Genomic DNA, 19,815 nt, shown 5'->3' with positions numbered 1-19,815 from the left:
TCAATTAAACTTAGATCCTCAGCAAGTGGCGGTCTGGTTTCAAAATAAGCGCGCTCGCTGCAAGAGCAAGAGCGAGGAGGCAGAAAACCTTCAGCTCAAGGAGGCTAATTGCTGCCTCGAAAAAGAGGTATCCTTTTTTCTAATAGATGATTAAATATACATATTTTTCTAAGAATTTAGTTCCTCTATAAAAGCAAACACTCTTCACTCACTCCACCATAACACATTATCTCTTCTGTTCTGTTATGTTCTGTGTTCTGTTTTGTTCTGTTCTGTTTTAAAGCAAGCATGAACACAGCAAGAAGTGCAAGAAATAATAAGGCTAGCAGCAGTGGCCTAAAAAATAGAAAGCTCACAGATGAGAAACTAAACGTCCTGGAGTATTTGTTTGAAGACAACAAAAAATTAGAACTTAATAGAAAAAATGACATTGCTGCTCAATTAAACTTAGATCCTCAGCAAGTGGCGGTCTGGTTTCAAAATAAGCGCGCTCGCTGCAAGAGCAAGAGCGAGGAGGCAGAAAACCTTCAGCTCAAGGAGGCTAATTGCTGCCTCGAAAAAGAGGTATCCTTTTTTCTAATAGATGATTAAATATACATATTTTTCTAAGAATTTAGTTCCTCTATAAAAGCAAACACTCTTCACTCACTCCACCATAACACATTATCTCTTCTGTTCTGTTATGTTCTGTGTTCTGTTTTGTTCTGTTCTGTTTTAAAGCAAGCATGAACACAGCAAGAAGTGCAAGAAATAATAAGGCTAGCAGCAGTGGCCTAAAAAATAGAAAGCTCACAGATGAGAAACTAAACGTCCTGGAGTATTTGTTTGAAGACAACAAAAAATTAGAACTTAATAGAAAAAATGACATTGCTGCTCAATTAAACTTAGATCCTCAGCAAGTGGCGGTCTGGTTTCAAACACATGCTAATCATGGAACTTGTGCTAGCTGCAGCTTTCAGAGGTTAAAGATCAACGGGATAGGTTTTCAAATGAGCTTTCAGAGGTTAAAGAAAAACTTGCTAGTGTTTCAAACGAGCGAGACGAGCTGATAAGGGAGAAGCTGGAGGGGCTTCGGTGAGGAAATCGGCTATCACTTGCCCTTTGAAGGCAGTTCTTGGCTTATATTCGATGGAGTATTCTCCCAGTTCTATAGCCCACTTGGCTAACCAGCCAGATATCTCCGGCTTCATTAATATTCGTTGAAGGGGCTTGTCGGTCAATATTTGGACGTCATGTGCCTGAAAATACCTCCTTAGTTTCCTGGCTGTGTAGACCGATGACAATACTAGCTTCTCAATTGGAGAGTATCTCTCTTCCAGGCCCTTCAGGGTCCGGCTTACAAAATATATAGGAATCTGAGCCTCCTTTCTTTCTACCATCAGCACTTAACTGATGGTTTGGTTTGTGTAAGACAAATAGAGAGTCAACTTCTCCTCCGGTAACGGTGAGGTGATTAAAGGGAGTTCGCTTAAGTGTGACTTGAGCTCTCGGAAAGCCTCGTCAGCTTCCGTGTCCTAACAGAACTTATTCTTCTTCATACACCTTCTTAATACTGCCATAAATGGGAGAGTTCGATCTGCGATCTTTGATAGGAATCGGTTCAGGGCGACTAACCTTCCTTGTAACCTTTGTACCTCCTTGATGTTCCTTGGGGGACTCATCTGAACTAGAGCTTCTATCTTCTCCGGTTTTGCTCGAAACCCACCCTTGGTTACAACAACCCCCATAAACTTTCCTTCTTCGACCCCAAATGAACTCTTGCCCGGGTTGAGTTTCATGTTAGCTCGGCGAAGGGTATCAAAGGTCTCCCGGATGTCATTGAGCATCCTTTCTTCGTCTGTGCTTTTGATGACCAGGTCATCCACATAAATCTCCACGTTTCTTTCTTTTTGGCCGTCGAATAGTCGATCCATGAATCGCTGGTACGTTGCTCCGGCATTTTTCAGGCCGTAAGGCATCTTGGTGTAGCAAAAGGTTCCTTCATCTATGTAGAAGACGGTTTTCTCTTCATCATGGGGGTTCATCTGGATCTGTTGGTATCCTTTATACGCGTCCAGGAAACATCGAAGTGGATATTGGGCAAGAGACTCTATCTTTTTCTCAATTTCCGGGAGAGGGTATGAGTCCTTTGGGCAAGCCGTGTTCAAATCTTTAAAATCAACACATGCGCCAGCTGTTGTCAGGTTTAGCGATCATTACGGGGTTTGATATCCAACGGGGATATTTGATCGCCCTTACTATCCCGGCCTGTACTAGTTTAGCGGTCTCTTCCCGGACCGCCTGGCTCTTCTGAAGTCCCAGACTCCTTCTTTTCTGCTTGACTGGTTCCATCCAGTGAAATTCATCTAGGGTGTGTTGTGTCCAGGTTCGGGGGACTCCCTTCATATCCCGGTGAGTCCATGCGAACACGTCTGCGTTGTGTAATAACAACTCCTTCAGGCCCGCCTTTCCTTTGTCGGATAATTGTGACCCTATCCCCGCCGTCTGCTCGGGGTGCTCTCCGTTGAGTACCCATTCCTCCACCCCCTTCCTCTTTTGTGTGTTTTGATTGACGCTAGCTATTATTTACGTGGAGGACCGAATGGTAGCTATTCCCTTGGGAGTGGGAAATCTCGTGTATCTGTGGACCGTGGACGGGACAGCTCTGAGTGCCCTCATTCCTGGTCTACCTAAAATGATGTTATACTTCGACGGGGCCCGGACTACAGAGAAATGGAGGCATACGGTACGGGTCTTCTCCCCGTCTCGAAGAGTGAACGGTAGATTGAGTGATCCTAACGGTTCTACTACCTCTCCGGAGAATCCCATCAATGGGCATATATCCTCTTCTAACCTTTCCTGGACCTCTCTTTGTAACCTCAGGAAACAGTGCTCATACATCACTTCTACCCCACTACCTCCATCTACATGCACACGAGCTACTCGGTATCCGGCGACACTAGCCAATATGTTCAGTGGCATTTCCCTGGCTTCACTTTCGGTTATGCCTGGGAAACGGACCTCAGCTTTTATCCACTCCAGATTTATCGGCAGGGATTATTTCCTCATAGTTTTGAGGGGTCGCCCCGGATTTCCCTCCTTCTCGTCTCTTCTTCTTATCATGTCCACGAAGTGTCTATCTTCTTCTTCCTCTTTAGCTCTGGGTAGGGGTTCCCTAGCCGGAGGTGGTAACTGTCCGGTTTTTAGGGCTGCTTCCCATAACCTTTTTAGCTGGACACAATTTTCAGTGGTGTGCCCGGTGCTTTTGTGATAATTGCAATACCCGGTGGGGTTGGGCTTGTACGCTTGTTTAAATGGGCTTGGGGTTCTGATGGGATATTTGGCTTTATCTGCCACCAACACATCCTCCTCTCCTGGGTTTATCTTTCCTCCGAAGGGAGGTCGGTATCTCCCTCCCTCGGGTCGTATGCTGGGGAATCTATGAGGGTGGTATGTTGTGGAAGGTACGTACCCTGAGTGGTGTCCCAGAGGTCGGTATGGCGTGAAACGGGCTCTATCGAAAGGTGTTCGTATTTTACCGGGACTTGCACTTCCCACATTCTTTCCTCCCAAAGGCTTGGGAGGCCCCTTCTTTGTCTCCCACTCTCATAGCTTGAACCGTGTATCTTTTCCCCTGACGAAAGCTCGAACCCGATTCATCAATTGATCGAAAGTGGTGGGAAAATCTTCCCCTAACTTCTCTGTGAGCTGAGAGAATCTCACCCCGTTTATGAATCCGCTGATTTTCATGACCTCTGGTACGCCTTTAGTGTTCATGCTTTCCGCTACATATCGGTCCATGAATTGTTCTATCTTTTCTTCGTCCTTCCTTCAGATATGCAGGATCTCATTGGGGTTTTTCATGGCTTTTCTCTGCTGACTGAAATTTCTCAAGAACTTTCCCCTCAGTTCTTCGTAGCTATCTATGCTTCCAGGTTTTAGGCTGTCGAACCATACCCTTGCTCCCCCCATCAGGGTTTGGGGAAACATTAGACACCAAGCGGGCATGGTTCATCCGCTAACCATTCCTGCACCTCGGAAGGCGTGCAGGTGATCTTCCGGGTCTTGTGTTCCGTCGTACTTGTCTACTGTGGAAGGATACCGGAGCTTAGGAGGCAGGGTAGCCTCGGCTATGCGTCGGGTGAACTTCGACACGTCGGAGGTATCCGAGGGTCGATAAGGAGCATCTAGGGTGTTCGGGTTAGACCTTTCTTTGCCTTTGACAGAGGACAGAAAAGTCACCAGCGACTCCAGAAGAACTCCGGGGTCTTTACTGGTTCCTTTATCGGGTTCGTCGTCATTCTGGGATCTCGGGGTGTCGAATGATAGACGTGTCTTGACTGCTGCAAATTTCTCTTCCTTTTCTTGTTCGTCCAGGCAGGCTCGGAGCGCGTCCGTGTGAGTTCGTATGAACTCTGGGGTTATCTCCCATTTTTCATTGGAGGCTTGGTCCTTCTCCCGCTCTTCTCTCGAGTCTTCCTTCTACGTCTCGTCCTCTATAAGGATAGGTCCGTCCATTTCTCTTGTCTTTAGCAAGTTTGCTTCTTCGTTGGCTCCGGTAATGGTGGATTCGTTTCTGTTGGTTGTCATAAGTTGGGATCCCCCCGGCCTGTTCTGCTTTTGGCTCGGATCGACCATCTGAAACCGTAGCGTGGGATTTCCTGGTTGAAAGGGTCCCACGGATGGCGCCAATGTAGAAACCTCAAATGAATCTTAATTAGTGTGTAGGAATAATGTGAGTGGTTGATTATGAGAAGTTTCTTTAGAGATGTTTGAGAGAGAGATGATCGGTATATAAAAGTGAATAGCTTGGTTTTTACATCTCGTTTACATTATACAAATCCCTCTATATAAAGGGTTCAAAAGGAATCTCTCCTTCCAGACCGTTTCCTGGGGACACATCCTATTATCCAGCGGTTTTTTACACTCCTCTTTGACTTAAACAGGCTTCTCTCTTTTATCCGCCAGACGATTCCCTTTTGCCTCAGACGTGCGTCATCTTGACCTGATACTTCCAGGCTCCTAAAGGGACCCTTCATTTGTTGACTTGTCCTTTTGTCTTGGAGGGGCCTTGGGCTTTAAGGACTGGGCTTGCTTTCTTGGGCTTCACTTGGGCCGGATCATATGTAATCTCTTCAGGCGGATCCCGAGTCCATCCGAATATATGGGCTTTTCTCATATATGAATATATTTTTCACATATTTTGGCTTTTCTCATTCTATTGTTCAACCTTAATAGCTACTTCTGATTGACTTGACTTTACTTTCATCGATGCTTTGTAATTCTTTCTTTTTAGTTAACCTCTTCTTTAATTATTACTACGTATAAGCTCAATAAGGTAGATGGATCATTTTAACATATAATTGGGCAAATTTTATTCTAAAGGGCATTTCGGTCAATTTAACACTAACTTATTAATGATGTAACTAACCATTTGTTAGAATGGGATTGTTATTAGTAATAAAGCTAAACCTGGTGAGGGTGTTTGAAATTGCTTATTAAGTGACTGTTTTATCTACCTATATTGTGTTTATCTTAATGCACTCGAGTGATTGGATAAAGAAACGTGATTATGTTAAAGTGAAGTGAATATTGTTGGTGTATTCGAAGTTTATGAAAAAAACTGTTTGAAGATGCTTATAAAACATAATAATAATAATAATAATAATAATAATAATAAGAGGCATTATAAGGTATTCATTCAAAGTTTAAATAAGCAATCAATCAATCCCTAGATCAACGTATTCAAAAGAAAAGAAAAGAATAGGTTACTTATGACTGATCATATTAAGAAAGACGCTAATTAATTATTTATTTATTTATTTAGAAACTGGATAAAAATGTTGTTAGTTAGACCATAAACAAATCCCTTGTTATTATTATCTGGAGTGAAATAAATTAAAAAAAAACAAACAATGGATGTTAATTAAGAGCATTAAAACATCAATCAACCAAAATGCAATTAGTTATAATAATAATAATAATAACTTGCCTCCTGCTGCATCATCATCATCATCATCGGTTGAGCCGTAGAAAGCAAAGCATAGAAATTTGCTCAGCTGAGTTGGTAACAATGATCGGATGAATTAGGGTCGCTTTGATCTGAATCAGAATTCAGAGTCAATGATGAGTTAACGGGCGAATTGGTTCATCGTCGGTGATTATTGTTCAACCTACCTACTTCTACTTCTGATTTACTTTACTTTACATTCACCGGTGCTTTGTAATTCTTTTTAGTTAACCTCTTCTTTAATTACTACTACGTATAAGCTCAATAAGGTAGATGGATCATTTTAACATGTAATTGGCCAAATTTTATTTGATAGTATTCCTTTGTTTGTAAAGGGCATTTCGGTCAATTTAACACCAACTGCATTTCATATCCGGTGGTGATGATGATGGTGACATGCGGTGGAGGTTGGTGGTGGTGGAGGTGGCTAGAATTTATTGATGAAGAAGATGTGATAAGGTGGCTATATGGGACCCATATATGACACATATGCATGCCGGCTCATATAAATAAAACGTACACGTCTAACATTGTTAGCGTTTAGTTAGTGACAAGTGACATAAACAAATAACATGAAAGTTGGGAGTGGTAAGGTGAAAGTTGAAATTATTAAGCATTTGTGCCCCTTTTGATCTCTCATAAATTTTATAAACCGGACTTTCTAGAGACCCCCCAACGGCCAATCCTTGCATGAATTGCTAAAGATCCAATAAGTCCGATATTTATTCCTTCAGATGTGTCAATTGGGCAAATACGCCCATAGTGACTAGGATGAATATCTCGTATTGGAAAAGTAGCAGTTCGCGCAGTCAACCCCCCGGGCCCAAATAACTCAATTTTCTCCCATGAACTATTTGTGTCAATGGATTAGTTCGATCCAAAACTTGAGATAATGGGTGTAAACGGAAAAAAACTTTATAAGTATCTGTTAATGAAGTTAAATTTACCAAGTTAATGACCTATAAATTAATAACGTAACATAAGTTCTATACGTCGTTAAAATATCGATGTCATGTTATTGTTTTTCTAGTTTTAGAAAGTCATTTATAAATAAACATCTCACATCCAATATTTAATGATCATAATATTTAATTGCATCTTGATTCATCAACCAATATATGAATTCTTGGACATTCAACTCCTCAAATAATTTAAATGGAGTTTTTCTTTTACAAACAAGTATGTTCTTTTCTAGGTAAAATGGGTTAAAATGATTTATGAAGACTTTGCTACCTTTATAGAGATCAAGAACACTTGATCTCACTTAATAATGGACCTAAAGATGCTGAAAACTCTCTTATATTTATGAAGAAAGGTCCCGCAAATAACTGGAGATATCTTATTTTCTCAATTCACGATAAATCAAAAGTAAATTTGTTAGCATCTAAACATGGCATCATTTATAGCTTAGAAGTCACCAAATACTATAATGAATTCAACATAAAAACCATATATGAGGTACTCGATCTTCTTGTTCATCTTGTAATGATCGTATATATTATTATCTTCTATAATTGCTTTGATAAATATTACAGAAACCAATGTGGATATATTTACAATAGGAATGTAGCATTTGTTGATTTTATTTCTATAGTGAGAATTGAAGAACTGAAGTTTCAATCCGAAGGGATTTGAGATATTGATCATCATCAATGGTTTTGTCTGTCTCTAAATTGTCCATTTTGGATTACAGTCAATGCGCGCTAATTAACGTTATCAAAAAGAAAGCACAAGCACATGTCCTCTCATTGTTTACCTAATGGACCGCAAAAGGTAATAAACCATTACATGTGAAAAAAAAAAAGAACTCTCTTATTTCTACATCTTAAATTATTTTGTTATTAAAGCGAATGTTACAAACAATTTTTTGGATTTCTAACTAATACATATCACGTAGAGTCGTAGACAACACTCTCTTAATGGAAATCAGCAAAATATGCCAACAATAACTATATAATCCCGAATCCATTTATCATGATGTAACTATTTGTTTCCGTTTCTGTTTGCTTGCATAACATGAAATTCATAATAAGGTGTAAAAATATGACAAGTTATTACATAAAAAAAATATCTTCAGGATTTATATTAAAGTAATTAGTAATTCATTTTATGGTTAGATTTATATAAAAACATACCATCACATTGCAAACCACATTAACTCACACAATCAACTATTCCATATTTCATTAAGAGGAAACATCGAATCATGGAAACTTGACACACTCCACATGATCCAAACATATTATCATCTCATTCATGTGTCTTGTATGTACAATTTGCGTTCAGGGTGTTACAACAACTAGAGTATCAATTGTATCATCATAAAAACGAAGTTCCATCATGAGTAGTACCGTTGTATTCGCCACTGCAAATTTCCATCATGAGACGTACTTTCGTATTCACCAACTGCAAATCACGCACACCCCTAGCCTAACTACTTACCAAAACAACGCGTTACCAAGTTTAAATTAAAATAACAACTAGTATTTTGACCCAAACCATAGTCGTAAAAAAGAATGACATTTTATCGAACACATGGAGTGAAACCATAGTCGTAAAAAAGAATGACATTTTATCGAACACATGGAGTGCACCAAGATACGATAAAGAAACAGAAAATTCATAAAGTTTAGAAAGACCAACAATACTCAAAATATAAATGAAAAGAAGAAATATACTAACAAAACTTGAAAAGAAAGGCACAACTTCAAGATTCGAATAATTAAAAAACAAAAGAAAAAAACAAACTATGGACTAAACAACGCAACATGTTGACTTTCAAGAGTCAAAAACAACTGAAACATGTGAAAACTATGGAGGACGAAAAAAAAATCCAAACTCGGGTCATCATCACACTGGACTGTCCAGGTTCTTCAAATGGGTGAAATGGTAATATTCATATAACTTCTTTATTCATCTTTTTTCAAATCAAAATCGAAGATCATTCGTCCAAAAATAAAACTAAATATGAAATGAAATTAACCCAAAATCAACTCCAAACAATATCCACAATGAAACAAAAAGCACACATAAATGTGTTTTGGTTTGTGGTTTAAGAAAAGGAAAGTACTTGTCAAGTCTTAAGTGTGAGGGTATTAGTAGTGCCTTATTATAATGTTGTACTAGGATAGTACCCGTGTGTTGAAATAGATTAATAACAAAATCTATATAGACAACCATAAAATTTTATAAATAGATAATAATATATTAACGTTCGGATGGCCTAACCAAAATATTAGATACTCACATTGTGTACATAAAAAGTTAATAGTTACACAAACTTGAGTATATTTGCAAAGTCATGAAAGATTAGAGATTAACTGTATTATCCCAGCATGAACTTCAAAATATCCGTCCAAAAACAAAAGTATTTTGCTTTATAACCTGAAAAACAAAACAAACCATGGAATATGATTAAGTATTAAACTAAAATGTTAATGTATGTCATAATGAGTTTATGTTAAAATAAATATCTAGAGACTTATTTAGAACTAAAAAAATAATGTGTAAATGTAAAAATTAGCATATAAATATAGACATATATAAGAAACTCAATTATGTGTGTTACACACGATTAAATTTATAAAAGTAACAACATAAGAACTTGTAAAAGAAAATACTTAAATTTTTCAAACCCGTGTCATTTATCCAAATTCATAATATTCCAGCTAGTATAAACTAACAATATACCAAAATATATTTAATCTAATAACATAAACGGATAATATGATACCAATTACAAGTAAACTAATAACCCATAACATTTGTCTCATTTATACAAACAGTATAAACTTTGAAATGAATGATAAACTTTGTATTGCGAATCTCTTGAACATGGCTGTTGCAAATTCGAATTACTTCTAACAAATGTTAAACTCGAAAAAAATATATGGTTAGTGACTTACCATCTTGAAAAAAAAATCCACTTTTTAATCAAAATGTCTAACATTTAACTTTAAAAGGTCATATTTGTTTCGGTAAATTATACATATTCCATACACTTTCTTTTGAGCTACTTCTTCGTTAAATATTGCTCATGACTGGCTCTTATTTGAATTTTGTTAGGTGTAAGAGACAATGAGCTATGATTATATAATGGTTATCGAAATATTAGTGGTTTATTTTAGGCATGCATCTTAACATTTAAACATAATTAAAAATTGATCAAATAAAAAAATTTAAACTTTCTTGAGATTGAAAATTATCAAAATCTTTTAGATGTAATTGAGAATTAGTCAAGTAATGTTTGTTGATATTGGGATACTACTACAGCTAGATTATATTTTTAGATTTTGACAAATCATAATTATAGTGTTCGTTAATAAAAATTTTAATGAAGTTAAATCATCCATACATGCTTTGTATATGAACAAAAACATATAATTAAATAAAACTGTAATCAATAAATATACAAATTATTATAAAAGAATTTTTATTTTAACTTTTGTATAAGAGACATTCAATGACTTTGTAGTTAGATCTATTAAATCCAAAGTTATGGTTCACTTTTATGAATAAAATAATATTAATAGATTTCAAAAAAAAAAATATTTAGTACAGTTGTATTGTAATAAATAATTTTGACATAATTATAAAAATTTTAAAATCAAATTAGTTAATTAGTCAACTTCTAAAAAATATAACAAGTTTTATTATTTTTGAAATAATAAAATGGTGTGTTTATTTTAAACATTAATTTTTATATTTAGGCATAATTAAAAAAATTGTCAAATATAGGAAAATGAAAAAGTTTATTAATATTGAAGAGTATGAAAAGCTTTAAAAGTTTGTAGCTAATTGGTCAAATTTCGTATTTAATCAAGTTTAAATATGTTATGAATGTTAAGAAAAAATTTAAGCAACAAATGTCAAAAAGTGTTAAACTAAAAAAACAAACATTTAAAATAACCTCTTAGCTAATAAGAATTAAAGTGTCTGGCTTTCGGATTAATGATACCATGTGTCTTTGCCCATTCTTTAATCTGCAGACAATCATCAAAATTTAAAAAGGACAAAATGTTATTTGCTTCACTTATAGCTACGAATTTACTCTTAACCTCATAAACTTATAGATCATACTTTGTTCAATAACTTTAAACACGATTTGGTGACCTTAATTAAAAGTTTAAAATACGGATTTATATGGTTGTATAAAAAAACGAAAATACATTAAATACTAGTTAATTTTTGTTTGCCTTAATAAAAACATGAAAATTATAGGAATTTCAATAGAATCAGAAATACATTAATTAATAATTAATATTTGGTTAACCTAACTAATACACGTATTATAAGAATCTCTATAAAAACATAAATATATTTATTAATTAATAATAATAATAATAATTTATTGGTTACCTTAATTTAAACACAGTAATTAAAAAATTATAATAAGGAAATATTCGTTAACATAAATGCGCATTTGAACTAAAATCATTTTACTCGGAACCCGCATTTTCCCGAACATGTTTCGATATGTGACCCGAGCATGTTTTGACAAACATTTTTAAACAATACTACAATATAATCATTCAAAGTTTCCATATACTTTGAAATTGCTTACTTTGACACCGCCAATACAACATGTGAATTACATATGACATTGATGCATTTGAAAAACCTCATGCTCTTCAAAATAGTTGGTTGTAACATAATAAATTATATCTCACATTACGTGAATACTAATATCAGATCGTAATAAACATTAAAGAAATCATATTAAACAGTAAACATAATTCATAATGCATGATTAAATGTGACTTTTATTATTCCATAACTTAAATAACTTGGGTGTTATAGAAAACAGTCAATCATTTAAATTCAAAACTGTTTTGAAAAACATTAATATAGTCAAATCAATTAAATTTTTATAATTATGTTTAAGTTATGGATAGTATTAAAAAAATTAAAAAAGGTTGAAAAAGTTAGTTAAATTAGGAATGATAATTATGTTTAAATATGTAAATGTTATTTAAACCTATTTAATATAAATGGTCAAATTTAGTCAAATTGTTAATTTATTCAAATTCGGTTTTTTAACAAATGGTGAAAGTAAAACTGATAACATATTTTTGTAAATTTCATATAAATGGTAAGAATCGGATTATGATATTCAGTTATATATATATATATATATATGTATATATATAGTTTAATACGTAAATGTTATTTAAACCTATTTAATATAAATTGTCAAATTGAGTCAAATCGTTAATTTATTCAAATTCTGTTTTTTAACAAATGGTGAAAGTCTAATTGTATAACATATTTTTGTAAATTTCATATAAATGGTGAGAATGAGATTTTAATATTCATTTAGATATATATATATTTTTTGACATGAGAATAAATATATTAATAAATTTATTTGAAAGTGACATTAAAAATCACAATAACTTTAAATATTTAGAAATGCTTATTAAAAGTAAAATCTTTTTTATTCAAATTCGGTTTTGTATAATACTTTCCAAATACTATACAAACATAACAAATTCATTAAAATTTGGTTTTTGCATAACTGGTGAAAATCAAACTATTTAACACATTTTTGTAAACTTAATATAAATGGTGAGAATCGGAATTTGAATGGGGAAAATCGATTTCTAAACTGCCATATTAATTGTGTATAAATTTAAAAATATAAAGTAAGATAATATTGGAAAGTATAATAATGTTTTAAATTGCGTTGACATTAGTGTTTGATTGGACTTTGACCAACACCGATAGAATATTGATTATATTACTATAGATAATTTAATTTCTTATAGAATAATCAATTAAATTTCATTTCCTGATTATATAATAATAAATTAAATTACATAAATTGTGAAAAATAAATACATGAATACTAAAACAAATATGCATCAATATTAAAAAAAAAAGACATCTTATCAACAAATGCTCCATGAAATTAGCTTATATCAAGTTGGGGACAATAACCTGAAATGACAAAATCGAATATTAATATTCATATCAGATAAAAAATAAATTACAAATTATGAAAGATTTGAATTATGTGAACAAATGAAAAATTATTGTTATAATTTATAATCAAAAAATTTGAATGGTGTTACTATAAAAACGAAATAGTGAAAATCTCCTATGTATCTTTGATTTTTATATACAATCTAGAACAATAAATTAATTAAAAACTTTTATGGCTATCAATCTATTTACTTATTTACTAAATTTAGATTTTAGTCATTTTATATAAGATTTGACTAGGTGGTCCCTTTTCTAAAATGATGTAATTTCAACAATATTTTAATTCTTTGAAGTATTACGCATTCAAATATTCAACCATATATAGTATAAAATTTACCATATTGATAAAGTTATAATTTACCATAATAATAAAAGACTTTTTTACCATATTTGAAATTCAACCATGAGCTCTACTTGGTAACTTAAAACGAATTTCATAATTACAAGAAAATCACATAAAAATAATATAAATAAAAAGAAATTATGAAGTTATTATTGATATAATAATATGAGCATGAAAGGCAAAAACATGTACTTTGAGGCCCAGTCAACTGGAGTGCTTGACCAAGTCAATGACAAAAGTCATCTAAATCAACGGTTCTGATTAGGCCTCCCAAAATCAGCAATTTTCTAGGATCTTTAGCACAATATGGATTATTTTAATTATACCTAATAACAGGAAAATTTTAAAGGTGTTAACGGAAAAACGAAATTTAAAGATGTTACCGGAAAAAAGATTGTATAAGCCGTGACACTCACCGGAAAATGTTACCGGAAAATGTTAACTTGTAACACCCTTGGTTGGGGTGTGACATAACTGAAATAATAAAAAAAAGAATATTAATATTGATATACGGAAAATATTACCGAAAAAACTAACCGGAAATACTTACCGGAAAAACGTAACAATGGAATATAAGATTTTGATTAACAAACTAAAATGAAATCTTCAGCAAATTAAACGGGTAAATAACCTGAAATAATGTAAAGCAACCATCATTATAGGTATAAAACATAGCCGGAAAAAATTTAACATTGAGTCTTACCGGAAATACTTACCGTAAAAACGGAAAACGTCCAAATATTACCTTCATGCCCGTTTATGATTTACAACCTAAACTGATTTTAATAAAATCAGTTAACAATGAGAATAAACATAAAAGTTTAGAAGAAACAATAACCGGAATCAATAATAAGGTTGCCGGAAATAAATAGATAAACAACCGGAAGGTGTTACCGGAAAAACTAAATAATAAGTTATTATAAAATACAAACTTACCGGAAAATTGATAAAAATCTTGAATGATATTCGCTGGAATTTATTAATAGGTGAAAGAGAGAAAAAGTTGATTAGGGTAAAAAATTAAGAAATGTTATTGTTTAAATATTGGTTAGTGGATGAGTTGGTTTGATTAAGAAAGGTAATGGGTGACATGGCCTTGAGGTGACATGATGTGGAGGCCCTAGAAGCTTAACAAGTGAAAAATATATCTTGCTTTAATAGTATGTATAGATTCATGATTACTATTGAGACTATTCTTGATTTCTTGTACTATTATCTTTACCCAAGCTTCCTATGCTGCAAATACCAAAATATTATAACTGGGAATTCAAGTTCGTTGGCTTATACAATTAACACAGACAAAGCTCAACAAATCAGTTTGGTTGTAATTAGTATAAGTTTCTAATATCACACAATAATAAACTAACTGAATACATAAACAAATAAAACAAATGAGAGATTCATCAAAGCAGTAGGGTAATGCCCATCCCCTTTGTCTGATGCTTTATAATTTCAAAATGAAATACATACTGATGTCACACACCACCGATTACCATCGTGCACCTAGTACCATTATCACCAGATCTTCGGCATCAACACAGATGAAAGATTGATTAATCAGAACGTTTAAACCATAGTTTTTCTCAGCAGCAGGTGTAATCATAATAGGCTCAGAACCGCATCATGGTTGCAACAAAACTCGCCACACCAATCATCACATCCATAAACCAATTTATCAGATCAGATTACCCCCGATCTAAAAATTAGGACAACAGATCCATAACCCAATTTAGCATCTTATAAAAGTTCCAGTGAACAAAGCAATCGTAGGCAACAAAGATATCGACATGAGCTACTCGTAAAGAGGTATCTAAGGGAAGAATGAAAATCCCTCACAACACCAATGATCGTCGCCAACCGCAGCAGGGCAATAACCATTGACCTGAAAAACCTCCAAACAGACAACCACCACCACATGGAAATGTAGAATCAAAATTGAGGGTTAACCAATCCTCTTACGAAAATCTGTTCATGATACTTCGATTATTATAGATTTATCTTTTAAATTCATTGGCGTATCAATTCTATACATATACAACTTAAAGAGGGAAGCAATTATAATGGTGAACTAAGTGGAACAAACGATGGAGCCGGTACCAAAGCTAAATTGTATCTCTAGCGGGTTGGTGATTGAGCCATGAAAAAAGAAACGAGTCCCGCCGGTTGGAGGATCGGGAAAATGGTGTTCCCGTCCATCTTGTGCCATTCTTCTTGATCTTCCAACCCGCTGGGATCTATTTTCTCTTATTCTTTCATGAAGTTGGCATCACCAACCCGCTAGAGATGAAATTAGCGTCGATACTGCCTAGGGCGGAATGGTGTTACCACTGATACCGATCGTTACCCGCTCCATCTTTTCTTCCACTTCGTTCACCCTAAATATGGATACTTCTATTGGCATATAAAAACATTTTCACACGTATGAAATAATATGTTACATACACATTATACAACATTGGCATTTAGATGTCAAAAATGATGACAGTAAGCATCAAATACTTTATTTAATGAAACCAAGCAATTACCCACACTACGCTACGCGCGCGGTGGATTCAAAAAATGAATACGGCGGGGTCAGTTGCGATGACTTTTACATCAATATAAACCTCACGAAAGGAGTTCTCGTCTAAATATTACTGTAATAAAAATAAACATGTAACGACGGGTCGATATTGAATAAAGTTTATATTAAAAACAACAATAAAAAACTAACTATAAAAATTAGTATACTTAAAAAAACACTACTTATTTGACCATTTGTTATAAAAAAATTAAAATAGCTTAAAAGACGGTTGTCTAGTCTAATATTAACGACCACATGCTACACAATTGACCCTAGACTAATACTAATGACTATATGGTCTAATATCATGTAACACAATACAACATCACCGTATAAATAACATATATTTGAGACATACAAAGTGATACAACATATCTAACGACTGATCTAACAATTTTGTCGCCTGTTACATTATGATTTTAGCATGAGAACCCATAATGTCAACTCTTATTTCACAAAGAATACAACTCCCATCAATGATGACAATAACCTACAAATACTTTTGCATGTTCTTAGATCATGAATTACCAGGACACAAAAACATTCGTAATTCAAGACGAACCGACATCAACAACGTTAGAGCTCTTCACCCGAGACCTGCTCAGTTCTTGGATTCCCAACCACTTCCGTATATATTCAAATACAGGTTCATCTCTTAGTAATGGCCGGTGAGCACCCGGGACTCCTACTCGCTCTATTGCGTCAAATCCATCTGCCTGTACATCACATTTCAGTTCCGGGTCAATGATGTTTGACCAGATTATTAAACATTTAAACACACACAATATATATAATACTAAATGCAGGGACAATACCATTGCTGACTCAGCTGGGACCGTTCCATCTCCATCCACGTATGAGTATTCAGGCTGCACAAAACAAACAGTAAACATTCTCAATGTTAACAAATTGAAATAGGTTCAGGTCGAACGGTTCGTTTTGAATGGTAATTGATGGATTTGAGTGGCTTACCAATGTATGGCATATTTCAGACGGGTCGTTAATTGGATCCGTTTCTGAACCATAACTACACACACATTTCAATCAGAAAACACAAAATAATACAGCATTATGTTTTAAATGCAACCTTTGTCAAACATACCAAACATCAAAAGGTGTATCCCATGATGTTCCATAAATGTTGTAGAAATCAATCCCTTCGGGTAGCTGCACGTTGTTTAGCATCTTGCGTGTAGTAGCAGCCCATTTGTAGATATCTTGATTGAATGGTAATGGTATAGTCTTCTTGTTGTATTCAATCTGCCATGGTTGAACAAGACAAAAGAGTTGACTTCTGATTACATGTAGTCTGTAGTCATTAACAGTATATACGAGAGTTTTGACTTCTTTCAATTTTGCTGACTCAGAAAAAAGTTTCAAATCTCGGGTTTTTGACTTTTTGGGTCAATTTACTAACACAGAAAGAAGTTTTATATCCTGGGTTTTTTACTTTTTGGGTCAACTTACTAACTCATAAAGAAGTTTCAAACCTCGGGTTTTGACATTTTGGGCCAACTTACTAACTCAGAAATAAGTTTTAAATCCCGGGTTTTTGACTTTTTGGGTCAACTTACAAACCTAGAAAGAAGTTTCAAATCCCGGGTTTTTTACTTTTTGGGTCAACTTACTAACTCAGAACGAAGATTCAAATCCCGGGATGTTGACTTTTTGGGTTAACTTACTGACTTGGAAAGAAACTTCAAATATCAGGTTCTGACGTTTTGGGTCAACTTACTAACTCTGAAAGAAGTTTCAAATCTGGGGTTTTTGACTTTTTGGGTCAACTTACTAACTCTGAAAGAAGTTTCAAATCTCGGGTCATTGACTCTGTGGGTCAATTTACTAACTCAGAAAGAAGCTTCGAATTTCGGGCTTTTGACTTTTTTGGTCAAAGAAAATACCTCATTGTCCTTGAATGCTTCTTCAAACAGCCCCACACATCCAGATATGCCGTATGTTGCCCTTTTGACCGAATCTTGTTCGTTTTCTGAGTTATTTCTCCATACCACAATTTCAGGTTCCTTTTTCCATTTGAACTCTGGATTAGCAAGCATCTCATATACAGACGGACATTCTACCAACTGAAAACACGAAAAAAAAACTTGACGGGTTTCGGTTTTAATAGCTAATTATTTTCTCAAATGAGTCAAAATAATTATGTTTTACTAGTTGATGCATTGACCACCTTGATACAAAGAAGTAGCTTTCAAGTCCCTCCACAAATTGCAATCCGGTTAAAAGGGAATCATTTATGCATCCTGGTGCACCTGATGCGCATATACGTAAACATTAGCTAGCGCAAATTAGTTACTAATTCTGAATACTATTGTAAGTTAGAACAATCAATATTATGGCAACAAAAAGTGAAAAGAAATGTAGTTATACCTTGGAAAGGAGTTGCAATAGTTATCCACTTATTCACATACTTAGCGAACACCTATAGCAACTAGACATGTGTCATGTTCTTCAGTCACTATGAAGGATATATGTAAACAAGCCGAGCCAGGTTGGGCTCGATCTCAAAGTTAAAGGTACCAGCTCAGCTTGGCTCGGCTACCTTAACGAGATGAAATGTTGAGCTCGAGCTTGGCTCATAAAGAGCTCGAGACAGCTTGTGGCTCGTAGAGATAACTCCGTTATTTTAAATGTTATCTTTTTACACATGTTGAGATCACGTACAAATCACCTTTAACGCGCGAATAGTATGAAGCAAAGACAAAAGAAAGTGTGTTGGCAATTTCGTAGAAGAGTAATTACGAAGACGCCACCATGTGGACTTTTTCTTCACTTCGTATACTCCGCACCGTAAGTGTGATTTGAATTATGCATACACGTATGTATGTGTGTGTATTAAAACTTGGGATATTATTTATATCCCAAGTTTCCTGATCACCGCAGCACCTCCATTTTCCTCCGCCCACCATGTTGTTCCTCTGATCTGGGAATTGATTGATTGTAGTACGTGTGGTTGGTGGGTAGTTAATTACACAGTGTTGTTATATGTATGTATATATATATATATGGTCAGAGTATAAGTGAGAAAGATGTAGAAAAGTGTGGGGATTTGCGATGATGACTCAACGAGTGACGTTGAAACATTTATTATCCATTTTAATTTTATAATAATATTGTTTCTGGATTCTACCTACTTCCACGTTTTAGTGTTAAACTACGTTATTGACCCGTGCGCGTCACGGGTGAAAATATAGAAATCGTCTAATAAACATATATAATTTTAATCGACAATATTGTCCGTTTTTTAAAGTAAGTTCATTGAACCTGTCTAAAATCAAATGATATACAAAGTCTATTAAATCATATACTGGATATAATGAATTGTTAATTAAAATATCATCGGGAATTTGTACATTCATTCGTCATCATTTGGACCCCCCAACATTCCCTTCATCTATATCCAATAGTTAATTCGCAAATTATTTTATCTCTTCAACATGTAAGGATTGACATCCAACTGTAAGCCTCGTGTTTTATTTTTTAGAGTTTAAGTACGTTTCACTTTGACAAAATGTAGGAAGAACTACTTGAAGCGTAATTTAAAATAAACACGAACAAAAGTCTATACAATTTAACTATTTATTTAACAAAAGTATCATAAATTTAGTATTTATAACTCCCTAAATACTTTCTTGTATACAAGGTTTATACTTTAATTTGTAGTATTTTGGTGTTGTCAAAAATTAATATAAAATGAATATATTGGTTTTTTTGATAGCTAATAACTAAACACTTAGAAACATCAATTGGCTTATATGATTTGTTAACGATTCATAGAGCCATAACTTGTATACACTCTAATCTTGACTTGAACTTGTTATGACTTGAACTCAAGATGCTAATAACCCATATTAGCTCAAACATGTTCTAAATCATGACAAGAACTTGCACAACAATACATTTTGGCATGCCTAACTACAT

The 19,815-nt window shown here is 34.2% G+C and overlaps 2 protein-coding genes across 2 annotated transcripts; one reads left to right on the top strand and one right to left on the bottom strand.

The window, feature by feature from the left end:
* The first annotated feature begins 288 nt into the window (after positions 1-288).
* LOC143578884 (homeobox-leucine zipper protein ATHB-40-like) lies at positions 289-1,078 on the top strand. The gene is made up of 2 exons (XM_077062345.1): positions 289-564; positions 947-1,078. Exons 1-2 carry the CDS (start codon positions 289-291, stop codon positions 1,076-1,078), a joined length of 408 nt encoding a protein of 135 aa, XP_076918460.1.
* A 15,179-nt stretch (positions 1,079-16,257) lies between these two features.
* Positions 16,258-18,786, bottom strand: LOC143578883 (phospholipase A(1) LCAT3-like). The gene is made up of 8 exons (XM_077062344.1): positions 18,781-18,786; positions 18,265-18,316; positions 18,046-18,146; positions 17,781-17,960; positions 16,982-17,139; positions 16,852-16,906; positions 16,695-16,748; positions 16,258-16,595 (listed from the first exon to the last, which is right to left on the bottom strand). Exons 1-8 carry the CDS (start codon positions 18,784-18,786, stop codon positions 16,431-16,433), a joined length of 771 nt encoding a protein of 256 aa, XP_076918459.1. The 3' UTR covers positions 16,258-16,430.
* Between the last annotated feature and the right edge of the window lie 1,029 nt (positions 18,787-19,815).

This window comes from Bidens hawaiensis, unplaced genomic scaffold (genome assembly GCF_021521415.1).
Source record: "Bidens hawaiensis isolate Kalapana, Puna unplaced genomic scaffold, B.hawaiensis_p1.1 tig00029389_1, whole genome shotgun sequence".
Lineage (NCBI taxonomy): Eukaryota > Viridiplantae > Streptophyta > Magnoliopsida > Asterales > Asteraceae > Bidens > Bidens hawaiensis.
Note: the sequence above shows the minus strand (reverse complement) of the source record. Positions and strands in the feature narration are given on the sequence as shown.